Here is a 22603-nt window from a genome sequence, read left to right on the forward strand (position 1 = left end):
GGGCTCAGGGTGGGGGGCAGGGATCAGGGCACATTTTGGGACTTGGGGAGGCAGGGAAGATTTTAGTGCTGGGGGAGGGGGTGGTTTTAGGTCTCAGGGCAGAGGTTTGGGGGGCCATTTTAGGGCTCAGAGCGAGGGACAGGGATCGGGGTATTTACACTTTCCTGAAAAGTCTCAACCACACATGTCTTTGCCATACATGCCTTTACCATGCATATTTCATGGTAAAGCCATATGCGTGGTTAACGCTTGCGTGGTTCAGACCGCGTGGAACCAGCATGCGGGGTAATCACATGCGCGGTTCCGTCACACAACCGTTGGTTAGCCTGTGCTGTGATGCAGTGAAGTGAGAGGATAGAAGTGCCCGGAAACGATCTTTCGCCCGTGCAGTGATACAGTCAGATCATGGTAGGTTAGAAATGTCCAGAGAGTGGCTAACCTTGTAACAGAATTGCTATTGTGTTCTTGTATAAAAATAAATAAGACACTTTGAAATAAAAGAAATATCCAGAGAGGCTTTTTTTATCCAGTGCAGTGATACAGTCTGACAGGAGGATAGAAATACAGACAGATGGAAGGATAGAAAAGCCAGAGGTGCTCTGCAGCGTCTCCAGTGATACAATCAGCCAGGGGGTTACAAGTGACCGTGGGTGGTGTAATGCAGTGGGATGGAAGGATAGAAACGACCAGGGGGCTCGCTAGCCCGCTCACTGATATAACCAGACAGGGGGATAGAGATGCCCAGAGGGGCTCTTTGGCCCATGCAGTGAGATGGATGGATGGGTAGAAGTCCCTGGAGATGCTGCTTATTGCGTATAGTGATGCAGTGAGAAGGAAAAACAGTGACTGGGGAAGCTCATTGTTCCGTGCAGTGATAATGTGAGGTTGGACAGTAATGTCCGGATACACTCTTTATCACGTGCAGTGAAATAGTAAGATATAAGAACAGAAATGCACAGAGAATCAATGTGTCACTTGCAGCCATTCCGTGAGAGAATGGAAATGCCTGTGGAACCGCTTTATCCTGAACAGTGGAATAGATTGGAAATGCCCTGGACTGTCCTGTGCCTGTCCAGTGATACATTGAGACGCAAAGATTGAGATGCCTGTGGAGCTCTTTATGTTGTGCAGGGATGGAGTGAGATGAGATGAACAAAAAACCCACCCTGGAATATTCCGCAACCTGTGCAGTGACACGGTCTGATGGGGATAGAAATGCCCGGAGATGCCCATATCTCGTGCAGCGATGCCCTGAGGTTGGGTGGAGGTTTCCCTTTGTTATGTGTATTCTTTTCAGCGATACAGTGACATAACTGAAATGCTCTCTATCCCGTGCAGTGATACAGTGAGAGTTTGAGAGAATACAAATTCCTGGAGCTGCTCTTTATTTTATTCAGTGAGCTGGAGAGGCGCTGTGTTCCGTGCAGTGGTCAATGAGATGCACGGGTAGACAGGCGTTGATAAATGCTTTGCATCCCGGACAGTGAATGCAGTGAGGCGCAAGAACAGCCATGCCTTAAGACGCTTTGCATGATTGTATCCCGTGAGCAGTGATGTACTGAGGCTGTGTAGTCCGTGCAGTGAGACTCAAGGATGGACAAGCCCCGAGAGGCTCTGTGTCCTGGGCAGTGAGACGCAAAGGTAGACCTGCCTTGAAGTGCTCTGTATCCCGTGCAGTGAGACGCAAGAACAGACGTTTGTATCCCGCGTAGTGATGCAGTGATTCTGTCTACTCCGCGCAGTGAGACTCCAGGATAGACATGCCTCGAACGGCTCTGTATCCCCTGCAGTGGTGCAGTGAGGCTCAATGATAGACGTTCCCGTGAGGCGCTCTGTAACCTGCGCAGTGAGAGGCAAGGATAGACCTGCCTTGAAATGCGGTGTATCCCGTGCAGTGGTGCAATGAGACGAAAGGATAGACATGCCCTGAGAAGCTCTGTACCCTGCCCAGTGAGAGGCAAGAACGGGCATCCCTTGAGGTGCTCTGCATCCCGTGCAGTGATGACGCTGAATCCCGAAGTCCCTTGGGATACCCTGTATACCTCCTCCACAGTCCGCTGCACTGTTTGTTTCCCCGCCCGGTGTGTTTCGCTCCCTCCAGACTCTAATGAGGATTACTGGGGTGTCATGTGTGAGCGAGCCAGGGGCTGCAGATGTGATAAACTCCGCGCAGTGTGGGGGCAGAGAGCGGAGGGGGGGGACGAGAATTATCGCACGGAGGGAGGGCGGGAGAGCTAGAAAGAGGGGGGGGGGGGGGGCTAGAAAGGAATGAGAGAGGGAGACCAGGGGCATGTATATCAGTTACGCAGAGTGTGTGCGCAATTAGAGATGGAGGTTTGGAGACGGAGGTCATGCGCGCTCCGAGCGGGAGACGAGAAGGGATGGGGCATTCGCCTGAAGGCATGTACGGAAACGCGTGTCGCGCAGACCTAGCCTAGAGCGCAGCGGAGCGCTGAACCGGAGAGTGCAACACCTAGCGGTGTGAGCGAGGCGGGGACCCCCACCGCGTGACGGAGCGCGCGCTCCCTGATCCCGGGGCGCCTGACGGCTGCACCTGCTGCTGGGCGCTGCTTCCCTCAGCTCCCGCCTCGCGTCTCCTGCGGCGCACGGCGCGCGCTGCTCAAGTTCCCGCGTCACCCACAGGTGCCTCATGACCCAGTGCCTTGTCGCCTCGTCTCGTGGGGTCCCTCGGATGGACGATGTCGCTGCTCCAGCCTCCACGCCGCTCCCCTTCCCGTGTCCCCATAACACCTGAAGATCTGGTTCCTGACCAGGTAGGTACCAGGGCAACCGTAGATTCTGGCGCATGCCAAGAGAATTTGTGTGCGTCGGTATGTGTTTCTGGATTTGCATAGTGCTTTCATGTGAGTTTATGTACGAAGGCTGTATGCGTTGTGTGCCAGTGTGCCTTTTACATGGACGTAGTGTGTATATGAGATTTGTGCATTAATGTGCATGGTGTGATCTATGTAGCATGTGTATATGTATGGACTGTCAGTGTATAGCGTATGCATAACTGTACAGCATGTTACTTTGTATGTATGTGGGATCAGTGTTTAAGTGTCTGTGGTATGGGCGTAGCTTCCCTTGGTGCAGCAGGTGCAGTAGCACCGGGGCCCGCCGATTCCGGATCATTGTTGTATTATACAGTTCAGAAGGCAGCCAGCCAGCAAAATTGCAGAAAGCAGAGAATCGGCTATCACATAATCTAGACATACTAGACAGCTGGCCCAATCTCAATCCGGATGAACCTGGATGTACAGATTTCCCCCTAGGTATAATTCCTGTTCGAGGATCGATACTTGTTTCTCTTCCAGTAGTCTAGAGCAAGAGCCCCCTCGAATGCGAACAGACAGGAGGAACCTGTTCGATCATTTTATGATAATAAGAGATTCTAGAGGGCAGGGAGCCCAGTATTGGAACGCGATGAACACTTGGTCCTCCAGGCTTTGTCGAACACAGTCGAACTCCAGATACTGACTATTTTAAACAAAATGTGGTTATAACCTTTTCTGTTTTCAGTCTGGGATTTATTGAAGGTCTTCCCACAGGGAAGCAGCACAGAGTTTACAATGCTGCAAGGGCGAGGTGAGGAACAAGAGAGAGAAGAATGTTCGTGTGTGTCCAGTGTTTGTTTCTGTGCCTGGTCAGCCATCATAGTCTTTGTGTGTTGTCAGTGTGTGATTTGCTGTGTGGTGAGTTGGTGTGGTTGCTTTACCTGTGTTTTGTGTGTGCTTCTCACTTTCACCCATATTTTTAGGTCTGGAGTTAGCCAAGACCTTTGTTTTTAATAAAAATATGTAAATATTATTCACACTTGCAGGGGCTTTCAGTCAGCCCTCTTCATCTATTGGTCAGCTATAATGTCATTCATATTTTGCTCTGCCCACTTCAGCAAGGGACACAGGGTCATTCTACTTCAACAATTCGTTTAACTGACTGTGAGTGAGGGCATTCTGCTCTTGCCCAAACCTGACATCCGCATAAGTACTCTCCTTCATCCCAGGAAGTACTAGTGCAGTGTTTGTGTACATATTTTAAAAAATGTGTATATTTTAGATGTACACAATGGTTGTTTTACTTTAGCGTGGCAACAGCTGTTCCCCCAACACTGCTACCAGTATATTTGTAAGAGAAGTCTTCATACAAAAAAACATTCACGAACCAAATAACCATTGGCAAAGCCAAAGGTTGGCAGCCAACAGAGACCTATTGGCTTTTCAATGCTTGGGTGTAGTCAGCACATATTTCTGTGTGAGCTCAATATATGTTCTTTTGCACACGTGTGTGTGTATCTATGCGGGTGGTTGGTGTGGTTAGCAGTGAGGTCAGTGTGTCTGCCTCTGATTAGCGCATATGTATACGTCTGTTCAGTCAGTCATTTTCTGTGGTCAGTATGTTTGTGTGGGAGTCGGTTGATCATTTATGTTTTGTATTTTTCGGTGGTTAATTTGGAGCTTCTATATGTGGTCACTGTGGGTAGTCAGTACCTGTTTCTGCATTAGAGTGGTTTATGTAAGTTTGATTATTGTGTGTTTCTATGTATTTATAAGAGAGGGAGTCTGGCAGTCTGTATTTCTTTGCGTGCTAGTGTAAGAGCAGTTTGTGCTTCTGTGGAGGTGAGAGGGAATGTAAGGGGTAGTGTGTGTTGCTGCGTGTTTGTTTTGTCTGTGTGTGTTATTCGGCCTGTGTGTCTCTGTGAGTTTCTGCCTAGGGGTCAATTTGTGGGTATTGTTAGTGTATTTCAAGAGGTAGTCGGGAATTGATCAGTTTGTCCAGGAGTAGATGTTTGTAGCTGTGGAGTTGGTATACTTTTCTTTGTGGTACGTGTGTCTGTAGGGAGTCATTGCCATATTGCTCTGTGACTTGGTGTGTTCTGATTCATTTTGTGCCCATGTGCAGGACTGGCATCAGGGCATTTAATCACTTTCCACCCAAAGGCGTCCAGTTCCATTGAGGCCCTGCTCAGTGATGGGAGAGGCTTAGAGGTTGCCCGCAGTTCTAGCTGCAGGCAGACTGTCACAATTCACATCGTGCTGTCTCCCAAACCATTTCCTCATATTGTGCTTGTAATTAAGGGCTTGTCGATCATGTCTTTTGCTTTTTTTTATTTGTGTTTGTTATGGTCTGGTTCATTGGAATTGTGTTATTAAAGGGCTGCGGTTTTTTTGCATTGTCATTGACTTATCCCACATAGTTCACCATCTGCTTAATGGTTTGCAGATTTCAACAAAATACATTTGTTTTTAACTCAGATGAAAAGTTAATAAAACATTTTTTTTGCATACGGTGGTGCGTAGTGGTAGACCCTTTGCAGAGGTTTATCTGGGCACCTTCCATTATTGAGTCCTGAATTTAGGAGTTAAACTGGTACTAATGATGTGAAAACCTGTCCCAGACAGTCTTAATGTGTGTTAACATGACAAATCGGTGATATAATGCAACCACAGAAAGTGCTGCATTGTGCCACATATTCAACCCTGCCGCATAATTTGGTACTCCGCTGTGCTTACTTCCAGAGGCCTTGGTTATGCAACTTGTAATTACATATTATAGTTCTCCATGTGATGTGACCCGGGTTTAAAGTAGGAGGCCCCAGACATCCACATTAAACGGGCTCCACATTTAGCTTCATTCGGGTCTGTGGGTGTGTGGTCAGTTTGTGTTGACGCATGTAGTCAGTGTGCTTGTTTTTATCTTCAGACGGGTCTGTGGGTGTGTGATCAGTGTGTGCCTGTGTGTGATAGAGAGACTGCGTGAACATGGGCGACTTGAGTTTTGGCTTGTGTTCTGAAGGAACGATGCTCGGTGTTACTGGAGACGTCCTAGCCAGGAAGGGCGTTCATATACCTGCCAACTCACACGGTGACACAGTGTGACACACGGTATCGGCTGCCATCACTAAGTCATCCGGTGAGGAGTCGAAATCACACTGTGGCAGGGAAAACGAATTGAAAACCACACTAAATGGAGGTTTTCCAGCTTTTTTCCGACGTCCATTAAGGGGTGTGAAAACAACCCTGGACGTCAGCACCAGTCTCAGCAAGCTTTTTAGGTCTCGGCTAGCGAAGTCTGCGCTTGCGCAGTCTCGCTCGCGAGATTTAATGACTTTGAGTGACTTTGAGAAGAGGGGCTTGCACCCGCCCCTCTTCTCTCCTGTTCTCCATTGGCTGGCCTTTTAAATGCAGGCCAGCCACTGGAGAAGAGGTCCAGTCACTCCGTTGAAGCCCCGTCCTTTTCGGATCGGGGGGCGTGTTTTTTGCGAGAAGTCTCAGGGAGGAGACAACAGCAAAACACGCCCCCCAATCCGAAAAGGACACTCCCTTTCTCCGAGGCATTTTCTGCTGTGCCTCGGAGAAAGGCGGTGGTGTCCCGGCGTTGCTCCCTCACCTGATCTCCTTGTTTTCTCCCTCTTTACAGACTGCGATGAAAAAACATCCCGGCCCGTAGTAGCGCGAGATGTTTTCCCCTTTGTTCTCCGTGCGCTACTCACGCTTTGTTGGATCAGATCCTGTCAATATTACTGTATGAATTGAGAGATGTCGGTTGCTGCCACTCACCTGTTGTGAATGCATGTTCCTGGCTTTTAGCGACTCCTCCCTCCAGCCGCGGTCTATATATAGTGCATTGATTGTCCTGGGACCTGCAGCGAGGTCTTCGAACGGGTCAGAGTATACGGGGGAGATTGCGTCAGCAAGCTGGAATCCAGCGACCGGGGCGAGGGGAAAGGCGGTGAAAATGAAAGTAACCCTACAAGACATCTTTGCATTTGCACAGAGCTCGCCTTTATTTCTCTACTTGGGGTGTACACTTCCTTTAGAAATAAGTCTATTCCGCATCTTAAGCACGCGTCGATCTGACCATGGCTTGGGGTCATCGGCAAACTATGCCGTATGTGGCATGTCACAGACTGGGGGGTGGAAGGCGGCGGTGAGCTCTGAAACATGGCAGCATATCATGCCGGAAAACAGTCACGGGTCTGCTGTGGCCTAGGCTGCCCAGTGTTTCGGAAAGGAACGAAGCATTTCAGTGGGTTTCCGAGTCTGTAATGTGCCACTGTGCCAGTGTACTTCGCATCCAGGGAATGTTGGTGACTCGCCGGCCATTTTTTGTACGAGCTTGCGTAGCATTATTTGCATTCCAAAGTATCGGATTTATACAGCCACAGCTCGCTGAACTTTCTTGAAAAGAGCGACTCGTTGCTGTGAGTGACCGGATGTCTGTTTCACAACCGACTTAGCATTCTAAGAAATTGTGAGACACCACAAGTCACCAGAACTGTTATTTCCTAATTTATTTTCCATTAGCGAAAAAAGCAAAACAGTAAGGTGAGTCACAGCAATACACTACTTTTTTGGGCTGCAATTCTGCTTATCTAGCACCCTGAGGAGGGACACGCATGTTTAAATACAGGGTGATGTTCAGCTCAGTGTAAAGGCCGCTTGAGAGAAATGCTGTGTTGACCAGGGCGGCACTTAGAAATAACGACATATTTCATTGACGCTAATGCCCGCCTCAGGGTGGCACTAAAAGCACTATTTTTTATTTTTTTTCTCGTGCACCCTACTGCATGCCACTGTTATAGCACGGGGCGATCCCCGAACCCTGTAATGCCCCGGTTTCGTGACCCGGGAACTGAGGGAGGCTCTCCCAGCAGAGTGTGGGTTCTGTCATGAGGGGGTGATGTCCACGCGCCACTGATCGATCCTCCCCTGACAAACCACCATTCACTCCATCGATCAGCCCTCGGCTGCAGATTATTGGCAGTCGGGAACTAATGGGGTGTGCGTGAGGCTTTCCCCTCTCCATTGACGCTTCTATTAGTCCTGTCGGCGCCGCACAATGGATGGGAGCTTTGGGATCCCCTAAGGGAGTGCCTCAGAACGCTGATGTGGGGGGAGGGGCCACTAGACGATGCAAAGGCCCAGTTGTACGGACTCGTGGCCGGCTTCGCGGCGCTGTTCCAAGCTTCAGGTGCTCTGTGGTCTCAGTGCCCGGCTGCTAGCTCCTGACCTGTCTCATGGCCTGTGTGCACGAGTTCATGTGTCTGTATGTCTGTTGGCCTGTCTGCATGAGTGCATGTGGCTATATGTCTGTTGCCCTGTCTGTAGGAGCCTGATGGCCTGTCTCCATGAGTGCATGTGTCTGTTGGTCTGTCTGCAGGCGCCTCTTAGCATATGTTTGTGTGTCTATTTGTCTGTGTGTATGGGCGAGGTAGGTATGTTTGCCTGTACGCATGAGTGTGTCTGTCGGGTCGTCCTTTGGACCTGCTGGTGTTTGCGCATGGTTCCTGGAGTTTGCACCTGTGCATGCATGTGTGCTTTACATATGAGCGTGCGCAGCCTGCATGTCAGTGCGCGTGCACGCGCATTGCCGTTCTCGGACGCTTGCCCTGCGCTGCCTGGCTCAGCCAATGACATCATCTCCAGGCCGCTGACGGCTTCGGTGCGCTGCGCAGTCCCCTGGGGCCCTACCTAAGGCCGGGGCCCTTCTCCTGTCCAATCAGCGTCGGCTCAGCCTTAGGATGACGGCCAGGTCAGTGGCCCCAGCTTCCGTCGGACACAGAGGCCTGAAGCCTCGGCTTAGCCCGTCCTGAGAGCGTTGGCCCGGATCAGCGGCCCGAGGGGCTTGGAGCCGCGCTGCAATTACTGAGGCGAGCCGCAGCCCTCGATCTGAGTAACCAGCAGTTTCTTGCCGGGGAAGGCTCCCAAAAAACAAAACTGGTTCCTCACCACGTCTGGCCTGCAAAGGGGTTAATTTTCTGTGCTTCTTTCCTCAGCTCAGTGCTCACCCTGACTTGACTGTCTGTTGCTACGATGGTAGTGGTGTACTTGAAGGGGATGGCTGGATAATTATTACAATTCCGAGCCTCCAAGTTTTCACTAGCCTTCTGTGTACCATTTCGATGTTTGCAGTTTGCGCGTGAAGTATAAAAATAAATAAAAGCTGTGGAGAAATTATCTACGTTAGTCTGTAAAAAGAACAAAAACATTAGCAAGGCTTGTGATTAGGTCATAATGCTTGAAAGTGCATTCCTCTGCTCTGCCTATAAGTGCAGATTAATCCACAGCCAGTAATGGCTCCTACATTATTTTGTTATAGTTATAGCTTGTGCGCAGAGCTGGAAGTGCGGCCCCACATAGATAGAGCGGGGAGGGGAGGGTTTATGCGGAGGCACAGTTCTCATCTGAGTGCCATGGAGCGAGGGGCGGAGAACCCGAAAGAAGCTTAGCACAAGCATTTTTTTTTTAAGTCACGACCCTTCCTGCAATCAGTGCCCCAGGGCCGGTGCTCCGTTTGCCGCATAGCTGTGACTGCTGCCCCCAGATCTTAAGAGATTGGCACTGAGATGTGAGGTGATAAATTAGCAACCAACGCTTGTTTTACCTAGCGTCTTATGCGATTGGTGATGGTATGTTACTGAATAATTACAAAATGCGCGAGATGCCAGATCCGTATGTGTGTCCGAGCTCCGCGATAACAAGGCACAACAAGCATTTACAATGCAACGGTCTCGGCATTGTTAAAGTTAGAGCTATTGTCATTGCTCATGACAATGCCGTTTCTTTACATGTTTTAAAAACATAAACAAAAATAATGTCATGAGCAATGCCAATAGCTCTAACTTTACCAATGCCGAGACCATTGCATTGTAAATGCTTGTTTTTTTAGGGAGGAGTGTTTTTTGGGGCGGTGGGGTTCAATCGAGTTACTTCCTGCCCTGCCCCCTCCTCACACTGTGACATTGTTCTTCAAGTTGGCAGGTATGCGTTCAGTATCAGGGGCTGCAGAGCGCCTGCCTGCTTCCGACCAGCAGAGAGTTCCAGGGATCTGGGAAGGTTTTAGGCGGGAGGCCCGCCATTGGGAGTTTGGTTGTATCTTGACGCAGGGGTATTTATTTGCCTACCCAGCACGCCCTACATTTACGCAGCGATCGGAGTGCTGCCGAGGAACCAGTGATTCCACAGCAAGACTCCACACCAATGGCTCCCTTCAAGCTACCAGCCTCACTGCTGCGCCTGCAGGGGAGTGGGCACAACTCCGGGGCGGCAAGGCCCAATCTAAGAGTTATCCTTTGTGTGCTCGGCTGACTCATTTTGAGCTGCAAGAGATTCCGATCCGCAGCACAAAAGCACAGGTCGAAAATCCCTGCAGTGAGAAAAAAATGGCATTACTCGAAGGACCTTATTCTGTGCTGCTGATGATTCATTTTTGGGGATCTGGAATTATTTTTGTCTTCAGATTTTGACTCGGAATACGAGAAAGGAAGGAGGAGCAAGTCGGATAGGAAAAAAGTGTCAAAGGGAGAAAGCTGGGATGAACAAGCATTGGCAAAGCCAATAGGTCTGGTTTTAGCGTGGTTACCCACGCAAATGAAGGCATGCACACATGCTTTTTGCTCGTGTTGCATGCAAGAATGCTGATGAGCACATACAATTCAGAGGTATCGGCTCTGTCATTTCTGGGAATAAAAGTGGAAAAGGGTTGCTTTCTCTGTAGAATGCATATAGCAGATAGAGAACTGTATGTGACAAACACTGTGATGTTTGAAAGTACTTTTCACATGTAAAATGGTCCCGGACGCTTTCCAGTGCAAGCACTTTAGAGAATGTGTCAGGATACACAAAACCACCTACAGCATGAAGTGAGAAAGAAGTCTTCCTCCAGGTGGAGCCATCGGCCATTCTGTGCATATTTAAAAGAATTGGTAAGAATAGGTCAAACAGACACCAGCACTGTGAAGCCCCACCTAAAAAAGAACCTGCAAGAGTGAGGTAAAGAGACATGATGACTTGGGTGGTGGAAGACAGACGCATGATGCAGAATCAAGGACAGAGCGCCTTGGTATTTAGTAGCCCCAGTATTTGACAGGGCAGTCTTCTGCTCATAAGAAAAATGTTGCTTCCCTGAATATTTTTCCAACAAATGAAGCACTGGCTGTGTGTGCATGGTAAAACAGTGGTTTGCTCAATGTTGGATCAAGACAATTGCCACAAGGGCTTGGGACATGATCTTGTATATGTCTCAAAGAATGAATTGGGTCTTTGATGACTTTAAATGCAAATCATTATTTACTTTTCCTTAGGAGGTGAATGTAGTCATGTTTTTCTTGGGTGTCATTACGACTCCTTTTTTGGGTATCGTCAATTTTTGTGTGGATAATATGCATTTCTGTGTGCTGCCAGTGTGTATTTCGCAGGTGCTCAGCATATGTGTTTAGGCCTGGTCAATGTGGATTATATGAACATTTTATGGTTTTGTGTGTGTTTAGTTGTTGATCTTGTGTGGTTAGTTTGTATATTTGAATGGTCAGTGTGTGAGGTCAGTGGGACTGTGAGTATTTTCTTATCTTTTTCTGTATTTTCTTTTGGTACTTGTGAGTGGAGTGACTGTGTGTTTGTGCGAGTGGTTTGTTGAGAGCCTCTGTCTAATATCAGTTAATCCTTGCATCTGCGGTGTGTTTATGGGTATGTTCATTGTGTGTTTCTTTTTTTTCCTTCATGTTAATCTTTTTCGGTTTCATTCGGCGTGTTTCTGTGAGTGGTTTATTATGAGCTTCAGCGTGTGCTTCTGTGTCAGTTGTTAGTCTGTTTTTGGTCAGTGTGTGTTTCTGTATATGATTTGATAGTCATATATGTGTGTTTGTGTGTGGTGTGTTTCTGTGCCTTTATTCTGTGTCTTTTTCTGTGATCAATTATTGTGAGCTACCATGTGTACTTAATCTTCTCTGTGTTTGTCTTCCCTATCGTTAGGTGCACGTTTAGTGTGTGAATCTGTAATTTGTATTTCTTGTGAACTTCTGTGTGTGCTTTTAGTACTTTTGTGTATGTATGTGCATGTTCATTCTGGTTTTGTGTCTGCTGTAAATCTGTTTCTCTTTTTTTTGTGTTAATTTGTGTTGATATGAACGCTTGTGAGTTTCTGAGCATAGTCAGTTCTTCTTTGTTTACGTATTCTGTGTGTTTCTTTACGTGTTCAGTGATGTTTGTTTTTCTTCATTGTCTGTAACCATTAGTGGGTTATTGAAAGCTTCTATGTCTGCTTAATCGTGTACGTCTCCATGCATATTCAGTGTGTGTTTTTGTTTGTGTCTAATCTGCTTCTGTTATGTTTGATGGCTATTTCAGTGAGAGGTGTATTGTTAGTTTCTTTGTGCACTTTGTTAGTCTTCTGTGTGTGTGTGTGCGTTGTATATTCCTGTACATGTCTTTTTTTATGAGTTTGTATGTGTGCTGTTGTTATGTTTGTTGTCTGTGTCTCTGATTAGTTTGCGATTCCGGTATGTGTGCAATTAATAATTTGCCTTTGTGAGTGTGTGTGTGTGTGTGTGTTTCCCATGCTCAGTGCGTTTTTCTGTGATAATTTGTTTGTGGTCTTTCATGTGCACTCTGTTAGCCCTGTATGTCTCTTTGTGCTACTGTACATGTTCAGTGTGTGTTTGTGTTTGGTCATAGAAACTAATCCAGTGGGTTCCAGGGATGTTAGAGGTTACTTCACTTCCTATTTGTCAATCAGGCTTTTTACCTCTGGTGTCCTGGGTCAACTTACTGTTGGATCCAAACTTGAGCGCTAAGTACACTCCTTCAGCACTTGACACTTAAGTAGTGAGATTGAATAATAGCACTGCCACTCCAGACTAGACTTCTATTTGAAAAGAAAAAGTACTTTACAAACACAACTAAATACTACCAATGAAAATATAAAATAACTCGGTGAAACTAACAAACAATGTAATAAAGACTGTGCACAACAAACCACCCCTCCATGCAGACTTTGACAGAGTATTATCACAAACAATATGTCACTACCTATTGGCTCTATGAAAGGTTTTGTCATAATAAATCACTCAATGTTTGTGTGCTTAGGTAACAGGGGTTAAGTGACCATACTAGCAGAAGTAAAGCGTTAGTGCTTTATTCACCCGAAACCTTGCTCACAAGGCTCCCACAAAGCAGAGTTTAAACTCCATATATCTGTGCAGTCACTAGGTGGTTTTGAATCTTGTTGGTTGGGGTTGAAAGCTTACACTCTCACTAGCAACTCCACCACATACCCCAAGACCAGAGAGAAGAACCGAGCAAGGTGAAGGCACTTTTGTGGGCAAACGGTGGCACACACTGACCGTTTCAGGGAGGAAGGGCTCTACACAGCCCCTTTAAGAGCTGGGCCTATCCCTCAGCCTCACAACGTTAATGGTGGTCTTTGTCCTGCACAGCTGTGGTCTCCTCCTGTAGATAGCCGCCTAATGCAGGGGCCCCCTTCCACCATTCCTCTCGCAGAGAGTTGGCTTTTATCCTCAGGGCAGGTGCATCCCATCTAAAAGGGTCCAGGACCAAGGTGTGCACTCAGACGCGGCTCCTAGTCACCAGGCAGCTGGGTTGATGTCACCACAGGGTGGCACTCCCCTGAGGAATGTTTCCAGCGATATCCTCTGTCTAGCAGGCAGTCATTCCTTCTCCTGGTATCCTTCGGTTCGCCTGGCAGAGCCTTGCTTCAGATGTTGACCCTGACTTTAAAAGGATGTGGTCACCCAGTGATCCTAGCCTGGTACTTAGATGTCTCCTCTCCTACCCTAGTGTTTAGTGTGTGGGGCATGAAATGAAATGAAATGAAATTTTGTACTTGTATAGCACACTGCTGCCCCAGCGACGGGGCGTCCTGGCGCTGTACTCATACCGCTGTGGAACCCTTCCTGGCTTTCCCTGTGAAATGTCCACGCCTGGGCACCCCCAAGGTGAAGCCAGGCATCCCCAGAGCTGTTGGGGCCGTTGTGGAGATTAAGCAAGCTATTGCCCAGAGTTGCAGAGTGGGACCCATGATTAGAGTAGGCACCGAGGCGAGAATTATCAGGTCCGAGGAAATTGAGCCCAAGACCCGCCGAGGCGGGAATTGAACCCTGGTCCCGGGCCAGATTTCTGCATCAGGGTCTGCCGCTCTAACCATTGAGCCACACTTCTCCACATGGCCCTGGTAAATTAGGGTCCTCAGTACCCAGAGCAGAATAGCTGACCAGTGTCCATTCGTGGCCTGATCTGTCCATTATCTGTCATATTCAATGGTAGGAGACTCCTCAAATCAGGTCCTGGGTGATCCCTGCCAGATCAGTGCATACTAAGGGTGCCTTCTACAAAGCCTGCTTCAGAGCTATCCTGTATGTTAAGTATTCGCTCCAGACCAGCACAGCCATAACCTTTTTCAATTAAATGCAATAGGAAGATATGTGAGGCTATGAGGGCCCTGGAAAGGTACAGGAAACTAAACAACAAAAGGAAGAAAGAAGAAAACTGCATTGTAACCTGATTTCAGAGATGGTCCTGGGAAAGGGGCAGGTATCGTACAGTGGTCATGCTCAAATGAGACAACAATATATTCCTCCCTTGTCCACTAGCGAAGTGTGCCTAGCTACAGTCAACACCTCTGGGGGGAAGTTTAATAACCTTCCTAGCCTACTAGCTCATTAAGGAAATGGACCAGGGCCACATCATCTAAGTCCTCCATTTTGTGTAGCCAGCCACACAAAGCAATTCCAAGACAGAGTCCCATATTTATGCAGTCAAGCACAACATGCACACACCATGCTCACCTTATCTTCTACATGTACAGTGAACGTTCTCTCTCCGTGAACTCCTTATGGATGGAGCAAAGGACCAGGAGAGGTAGACTAGCAGATCTTTCAACTTGAAAGGCTTATAGATGTCTCTCCCCAGAAGCCAGCAGGGAAAAGGGCCTGTTGCTTCTACTAGAATTAATGCTGCCACCAGTGCCAGTGTCTCTCCGCTCAGTGAGAGGAAATAACTCACTTGCCCTCCTGAAATTAGATCCATGCTCTGGGGTCTGAATCCATTGCTTGGTAGGCCTTCTGTGAATCTATGCAATAGTAGTGTTCACTGGAGTGAAAATCAAGAACCTGCAGAGAAATACCACTCTCCAGTTTCCTCTGTGGAACATTTCTGTCCCAACAGAGGTGAATCTGCTTTTCATAGTCTTTGTTGTTGGTTTTCGGGTTGAATTTTATTTTGAATCTCTGTGTGCACTCAGTCCTTTGTTTTGTTTCTGTTTTGTGTGAAGTCTGTGTGTTTCAATGCATCCGCTACCAGTGTTTGGTGTCTGTTCTTAAGCTTTTTCTTTTCTTGTGTGCCTATGTTCGTGCACATTTTTTAGAACAGGGTTCAACAGCAGACAGAAGCATCTTTCTTTCTGAGGTAATTGTGAAGTTAATTAAAGGGCAGAGACCGATACTCTATGGGGTTCAGTACAGTGTTAATGAGATGGAGGCTAGAGATATCCGCTCCTTGCTGATCCGCATGGGGTTAGTGTTGGGTTAATGAATCGGCAGAGACAGACTCACCTTGGGGGTCAGAGTGGGATTCATTAACTGGCAGAGGCTGCCTATACCAGAGGTTCAGAGTGGAGTTATTGGAAGGATTCGGACAATTTCTGTGTTGTGCTAGGGGTCATACAATAGGTTTCTCGCTGTGAATGCCGCTGTGGGGTTAGCACTGTATTTTACTCCTCACTCTCCTTCTCCACAGGCCTAGGAAGACTCCTCCCATCTGATGGCGAGATGGGAGGCGGATGGAACACCACTCAGCCTCACGATGTGCAGCCCGGTGGCATCATCGTGCCAGTCGTCTTCTCGCTCATCTTCCTGCTGGGCACAGTGGGAAATGGGCTAGTGCTAGCTGTGCTGTTGCGCAACGGCCAGATGAAGTACAACACCACCAACCTCTTCATCCTGAACCTGGGCGTGGCCGACCTGTGCTTCATCATTTGCTGCGTGCCCTTCCAAGCCACCATCTACACACTTGATGGCTGGCTCTTCGGTGCCTTCCTCTGCAAGGCTGTGCACTTCTTCATCTACCTCACAATGTACGCCAGTAGCTTCACTCTGGCTGCCGTGTCTGTGGACAGGTGAGCGCTATCATAGTTGTTGGAAATTAGCTTTATGGCACTTGAGCTACTCCTCACCTGAAGATGGCCAACAAAGCCGAAACATGTCTTAGGATGCTTGTGTTGCCATGCAGTAGAACAGTAGCCTACTAGTTTGGGCCGCGCTTCTAATTTTGTGTTGGAGCCAAGACTAATTAGCATATGACTGGTCTGATTCTGTAATAGCACAAACTAAAAAATAATGGAATGGAATGATAGTGGTTTTTATTGTACAGACAAGCTACCAGATGAGGAAATAGATTGCTGACAAGAGTAATTCTCTTTCGCTTTAGTATTTCAATCTATCACATACATCGCATAAATGATTTTTAAGCCCAGAAAATGTTATAAATAAAATTACAAGCCCCAGAATGCAATCTACTGTTGGATGGAAAGTCAGTAGTATCTGTTGACAAGGAGACAGTTAGGGACTGTGCCACGCATTCCAGCTTACTAATTGAAAATATTTTCTGCTAAATCCGCTTTGCTGGCAAATGAGTTTTCAGACATATCTTGGACTATCAGAAAGAACTTTCTATGTGACTCCGGAAGCATATTGGAACTTGGTGTTACTCTTTAGCGCATTCATTTGATATTTTATTTAAACTACTAGAATTTCCCTTGTTTTCCCAGGGACGTATACAACATATTGCTGTACTGTAGCCAGTAGAAGCCATGTGTAGCTGATGAACTAGAATTTCTGCCAAAATTCTTTGGTGCTCCCGATTACCACCCCCTATTATTTTCAATTCCCTCCGATTGTCTTTATTCTGTCGCGTTGCTGCCACTCATCTGGCAACAAGCATACCCAGAGCCTTCTTCACAAGAAGTCAAAAGGAGACCTGTTAGTCAACACTACTGTGAAGCGAAGGCCAAGATCCCCTCCAACTGGATTTGCCTCTAACCAGCTGACCTATTCAGACCAGGCACCACTGCTCCCGGGATTAGGCATTTTTGAGCAAGAAACACCACCGTAGTCCGTGTTGTTAGTTATTTGACCCGTTCCGGTCTGATTCTCGGATTTGAAAAAAGTGTGTTTAATTGGACGAAGCGTAATCCCGGTTATTTTTGCAGAGTATATGGCAGCAATTTTGACCACAGCTCTACCTGTTCCTCCTCCCCCCCCACTCTCCTTCTTTCTCAACGCCTTTAGAAACAAGTAAAAAGGAGCGGCTCCTCCACTAGGGCAAAGGAGCATTGGCCCACTGCTTTCTCATAGTGTGAGAAAGCCAAAACATAAAATGATAATAACTAAAAGTTATTACCATTTTATGTTTTCTTTGCGCATTGTGTGCGGGTGGGTGGGGCATCTGTGCTCTTTGCTCAGATTTGCCCACTCCTGAGTGCGCAAAGACTGTTTGCTCGGCCCTCTCGGGCCGCCCAAACAGTCATGGGCACTCTGTCCTTCTCCTGGAGAACATGGCCACCCAATTAATTTTATTTTTGTTATTTTTTTTAATTTCCCTGCGATTTCCCCGCGATTTCCCCTTGCAACACCCCCTGCGACCGCCCCCCCCCCAGTGACTCCTCATGCCCGCCCCCTACCCGTGAGCTATGCCGGCCGCTACTGCAAATACATCCTAGATTAATAGGGGCAAATGTTCCCAGGCTCAGAAAGCACACTAAAAAACATAAGGATTTGCACATACAGATGCTAGTTGAGGCAGTGGCCTAATAAAATCTTAATTTCCACCCCTGCTAAATACACGAGGGATTCCCCCAGCCAGAGACGTATTAAGGCCTGGGCAAAGTGGGCAATTGTTGATGGCCTCCACCTTCCAAGGGCTCCCTGGGAAAGTGTCCTTTCTATCTCACTTATGTGTATTTTCGTATCATAACTTTTCAATGATGTTAAGTAACGTACGGCTTGAATGAGCAAAATATGGGGTAAATAAAATTCAAAGGTTTTCCAAACAGGTGCCTCTTGAAATTGTTATTGCCAGAGTCCCCCAAAAACCTTAAGATAACACTTCCCCCAGCAACATCCTATGCCATCCATTTCCTCAGTGGCATAGCTAGACCATGTGGCGCCCGTGGCGGTCCCTGCGTTTGCCGCGGGTGGGCGTGGCGATTCAAGTGGCAGCCGCAGGTAAGAGCGGAGTGGCCGTCTCCCCTAAAAACGCATGCCGCCTGTGGCGGACTGCCGCCCCCCGCTATGCCACTGCTTGTCTTCAGCTTCCTGCCTCCACTGAGCTAACCCACGAGCTCTGTCCTGCATATCTTTCTTGTTTGCCTATCTTAGTTTGTTTCTAATCTCACCCCTTTCCTGTCTCATTTTCAAGTACCTGATTTTATTTCTCTTCTCATCAGTCTGTTTCCTCCATCAGGGTTATCTCCCCTCCATTTTTTACCACTTGTCTCTGTGTCACCTGTCTCCCTCTTCTTAACTCAACTGCCTCTTTCTCAGTGTGCATGTCTTTTTATCACTTCTATCACACCTTTCCAGGATCAAGCTGCAGTCCTTTTTTTCTGTCTTTCTTGCATCTTTCTCACCAGCCACCTCTTTATCACTCTCTTTCAGTTGCTTCTCTCTATAAGATGTCTGTTTCTCAGCTGTCTCGTTATCACGTCATTCTCTCAGCTGTCTCTTTCTCGCTCAGCTGTGCGCTTCTCAGCTATCTGTCTATAGCCTCTCTCACCAACCTGCTTGGCTCTCCTCTCATTTGTGTCTTTTTCACATACCTGTCTCTGTAACACCTTTTCTCTCTCAGCTCTCTTTCTTACTTGTCTCTGTCATCTCTCTGTTATGTTATGTGTAAGTGAGGCGCGCACAAATCATCCGGGACGCTAATAAAAGGGAGCTGGGCTGGCCGTGTCTGGGGTCTAGGTAAAGAGCCATGTCTTCAGTTTCTTGTGGAACTCATGACCGGAGATGGAGGCTGTGATGTGTAGGAGGAGGTCATTCCAAGCTTGAGGAGTAAAGTATGAGAAGGCTTGACTGCCGGCTCCAGCTTTGCATATGCGGGGGATGTGTGCGAGCAGGAGCGGAGGTTTCTCATCTCACATCCATCTCCCATTGACCTCTTCTCAGCTGCCTCTTATTAACCTGTCTCTATCATATCTTCTCTTGCAGCTGTTTACCCCTTTCTTTCATATGTCTCCATTTCACCTCCGTGTGCCTTTATGTTTGGTTTCCTCTCAGTCTCTCGCTCCTGATTCTTTATCTCCCTCTCTAACACACCCATCTCTCCCTCTATCTCTAACTTGTCTCCTACTACTGCTGTATTTCTGTCTTTTTCTTTGTCATCTAATTTTTAGGTCTCGGCTCTAGATGGCACACATGCGCTGTCTCGAACCCAGAAATGCTGTATCTACATCGTGGGCTTATAGCCCGCCCATAGGCTTCCCGTTTGCTGAAACCATTGTCGCTCCATTTTTCGTCCTCCCCACTTGTCAAGGGCATGCATAAGTCTTACTTTTTCCGGTGTTTAGCTCTCCCTGAGTGCACTGTCCAACTACATTTAAACATACACAGCGGGCATTGTTCCGGGACTACTTTTGTATTTTGTGGGACAGTGGTCTCAGTTCCACCCACGCCCTAAGGTGACAAAATGTAGGGTTTTAGTAAAGAAAAGTGGCCTTTATCCCAAACAATCACAGAAACTGGCTAAGGTAATTTGAGAATGAGATTGTCTATTCTGCTACTTTTTCTTAAGTCGAAGTCTCCTGAAAGTTATGCAGGAACATACACGTCATGCAAAAATGTCTTCTTTGCCGTCTAAGAATTCTTAGTTGCTCATACAGTCAAAGGCTGCAGAAACTATTTGAAAGAGGGGTCTTCTTAGGGAGCCTATACCTAGAAGGGTAGGCAGGCTTTTGCTTTCATGCATGCTTAGTTGCATGCGTTGCATTCAAATATCTCTTGTTTTGATCAGTGCGCAAATGTCACATGTGAGAGATTTTTTTTAAAACAGATTTTATTTGTCAAAATAGCACATATGATGCAGACAACTGCCGCATGTAAGATACACATTTTTGACTTTGACCATTTTACATAGTAAAGGACAGGAGAATATGAAAGGCAATACAAATAAAATAAAATCCTGCAAACAACCAATTACCCCAACTCCCTCCCCACCCCCAACGCACCGTCTACATATTCCGGAACAACATATTACTATCCCAAGCTGTCAACAATATACAAAAGAGCTCAACAGCCACAATACCATTGTCTACTGGGGAATCACGGGCCACACATAGAAGGAGTGCAGGGGACGGGAGAGGCCAGCCAGCTACTCTGGGCCTTGACCCCATTCCTCCCGCGGCAGCTCTAGCTCCAAGCCAAGGTAATCTGCCCAGCGCCTCCAGATCTTGTCGTGCTTCCTAGGGAACCCTCTAGCCTCAAAGATGGGGAGCTCGAGGCCCATACTTAAGTCAAGACCATTTTTCCAAAATTGAGACCGAGGGGGCAAACACCGCCTTCCAGGCTCTAGCTATGTCTCTCTTCGCTAAAGTAAAGCCCAGGAGCATGAGATGTCACTTATAGATGTTGCCCCCGATCCCCTCCATCACATGGAGGAGAACTAGTTTCGGTGAGTGAGGAAGCTCCCACCCCAGAACCTCAGAGAGACAGGCCAGTCTCCCCCCTTCAGAAGCGTGTTAGCGCTGTACAGTGCCATATAATGTGTTTCAGGGTCCCCTCCTCATGCCCACAGCGGAGACACCCCGGGAAAGCCACCAACCCTGCCCTCCATAGCCTAACCCTGGTAAGATAAACCCGGTGGAGGTATTTGAATTGGATTACCCCCAGGTGCACTGCAATGGCCGCCCCACGTGGGAATGCCAAAGCTTCTGTCCAGTCCTCTTCTTCCATCTGACCCACATTTCCCCCCCAGGCCTCCCTCAGACACTTCAAAGAGGGGGAACAGTGTGTAACCAGAGACTGATAGATTTTGGAAATCTTGTGATCTAGGCGATCCCCCATAAAAACCTTTGATTCCACCGGGCTAAACTCCGGCAGTGAGTGCAGACCCTCCAATCTGGGAGCGATGGCATGCCGAAATTGTAAATATTTGAAAAACGGAGTCTTTGGCATCTGAAAAGTCGTCTGGATGTCTTGGAAGGATTTCAACACTGTGCCACGCATAACTTTCCCCAGGGTAGATATCCCGATGTTATCCCAATCACGAAACCCGGCAAGACTCAACAGCTGCGGAAAACGACCTAGGTGCCATAATGGAGTTTCCCCAGTCAATCTATTCCACCAGCCCATCTTCCGCAATGCCTGCCGCCATATCTGAAAAACAATCCGCGTGGCCGACGGAAGACGACGCCTCAGCGGGGCAGAATAAAGAATAATGTGTAGAGAGTGATCTCCCATGCATCGCCGCTCCACAGCGTACACTGTCTGCCCTGTCTCCATACCACCACTCGTTTAAAACAAGGAGGTGCGATGCAACATAATAAGACTAGATATCAGAGGTTGCCACTCCCCCGCTATATGTAGAAACGAAGCACGTCCGGACCGCAACCCGTACCGCTCCACCCCCAAAGGAAATGACCCAGAACTAAATTCACCTGCCGGAACCATTGCAGAGGAACCAGATAAGGGTGATTTTGTAGTTGATACAATAACCGCGGGAGTGACACCATCTTAAAAATGGCTGACCGACTGTAAATGGACAAGGGCATGTGGGACCAGGTCTTAATGTCCTCGCGCACCCGCTCCCATACAGGTGCAAGATTACGCTCCCATGCCGTGGCGGGAAAATCGGACAGATATACCCCAAATATTTCCTGCCTCCTTGTACTACTTGCACAGACGACGCCCAAGAACAAAGCTCGCCTCGACCTCCCAACGCCCAGAGCGTGGAATTCCTAGGGTTCATATATAAACCGGATGTTTCCCTGAAGATCTGCATGATACGCAGCAATCGAGGGCCCGTGCGTTCCAGGTTGGTAAGAAAGAACAAAACATCAGCATTAAGGGCGATGCGATCGGACAGTCCCTGCGCCCATTCAAATCCGGACACTTCAGCGTCCATCTGCACCCAAGCAGCCAAGGGTTCCATCGCTAAGGCGAAAAGATATGGGGACAGTGGACACCCCTGTCTGGTGCCCCGCCTAATATTGAATGCAGAAGAGACGAAGCCCTCCACTCGCACGGAGGCCGTCAAATCAGTATATAGTAGGGTAAGATAGGACAAGAAACGCGGTCCGAAGTTCAGCCGCCGCAAGAGTACGTATAAATAGACCCAACTCAAGGAATCGAATGACCTATCCATATCCGCTAACATTAGCGCAGCCCGCTCCCCCAGACCTTGGATCGTCGAAACTGCCACATTGGCCCACCTAATATTGTGGCGAGTTGCACGCTGGGGCATAAACCCAGGTTGGTCCGGGTGTACCAGCAAGGCTATATGGGGGCGAAGGCGGTTCGCCAAAGCTTTAGCCAATATCTTGGCCTCCACATTTAGGAGGGAGATAGGGCGTAACGAGGCGTGCAGTTCCGGCGGTCTACCGGGCTTATGGAAAACCACTATCTCCTCATGGCGCCGGTCACTGGGCAGACACCCCCTGTCCCTGGGCTCCTCGACCACCCTGCGGTAGTGGGGTCCTAACTGCAAAAAATATTTTTTAAGGAATTCACATGGAAAGCCATTAGGGCCTGGGGCCTTTCTAGAATTAAGATCTCCCAGGGCCGCCCCCAATTCTTCTTCAGTGAGCGGGCCTT

The 22603-nt window shown here is 48.0% G+C and overlaps 1 protein-coding gene across 4 annotated transcripts in view; it reads left to right on the forward strand.

Annotated features, from left to right (window-relative positions):
• Positions 1-22603, forward strand: part of GALR3 (galanin receptor 3) — a 333989-nt gene that overhangs the window by 196782 nt on the left and 114604 nt on the right. For 3 of the 4 annotated variants that reach the window (XM_085601386.1, XM_085601388.1, XM_085601390.1), the window contains one exon: positions 15534-15912. In XM_085601386.1, coding sequence (XP_085457512.1) covers positions 15566-15912 — 347 coding nt within the window. In that variant the 5' untranslated portion in view covers positions 15534-15565. Of the gene's footprint in view, positions 1-2339; positions 2775-15533; positions 15913-22603 lie in introns of those variants that run through there. The other variant, XM_085601389.1, reaches the window with a different exon arrangement.

This window comes from Triturus cristatus, chromosome 4_2, assembly GCF_964204655.1.
Source record: "Triturus cristatus chromosome 4_2, aTriCri1.1, whole genome shotgun sequence".
Taxonomy (NCBI): Eukaryota; Metazoa; Chordata; class Amphibia; order Caudata; family Salamandridae; genus Triturus; species Triturus cristatus.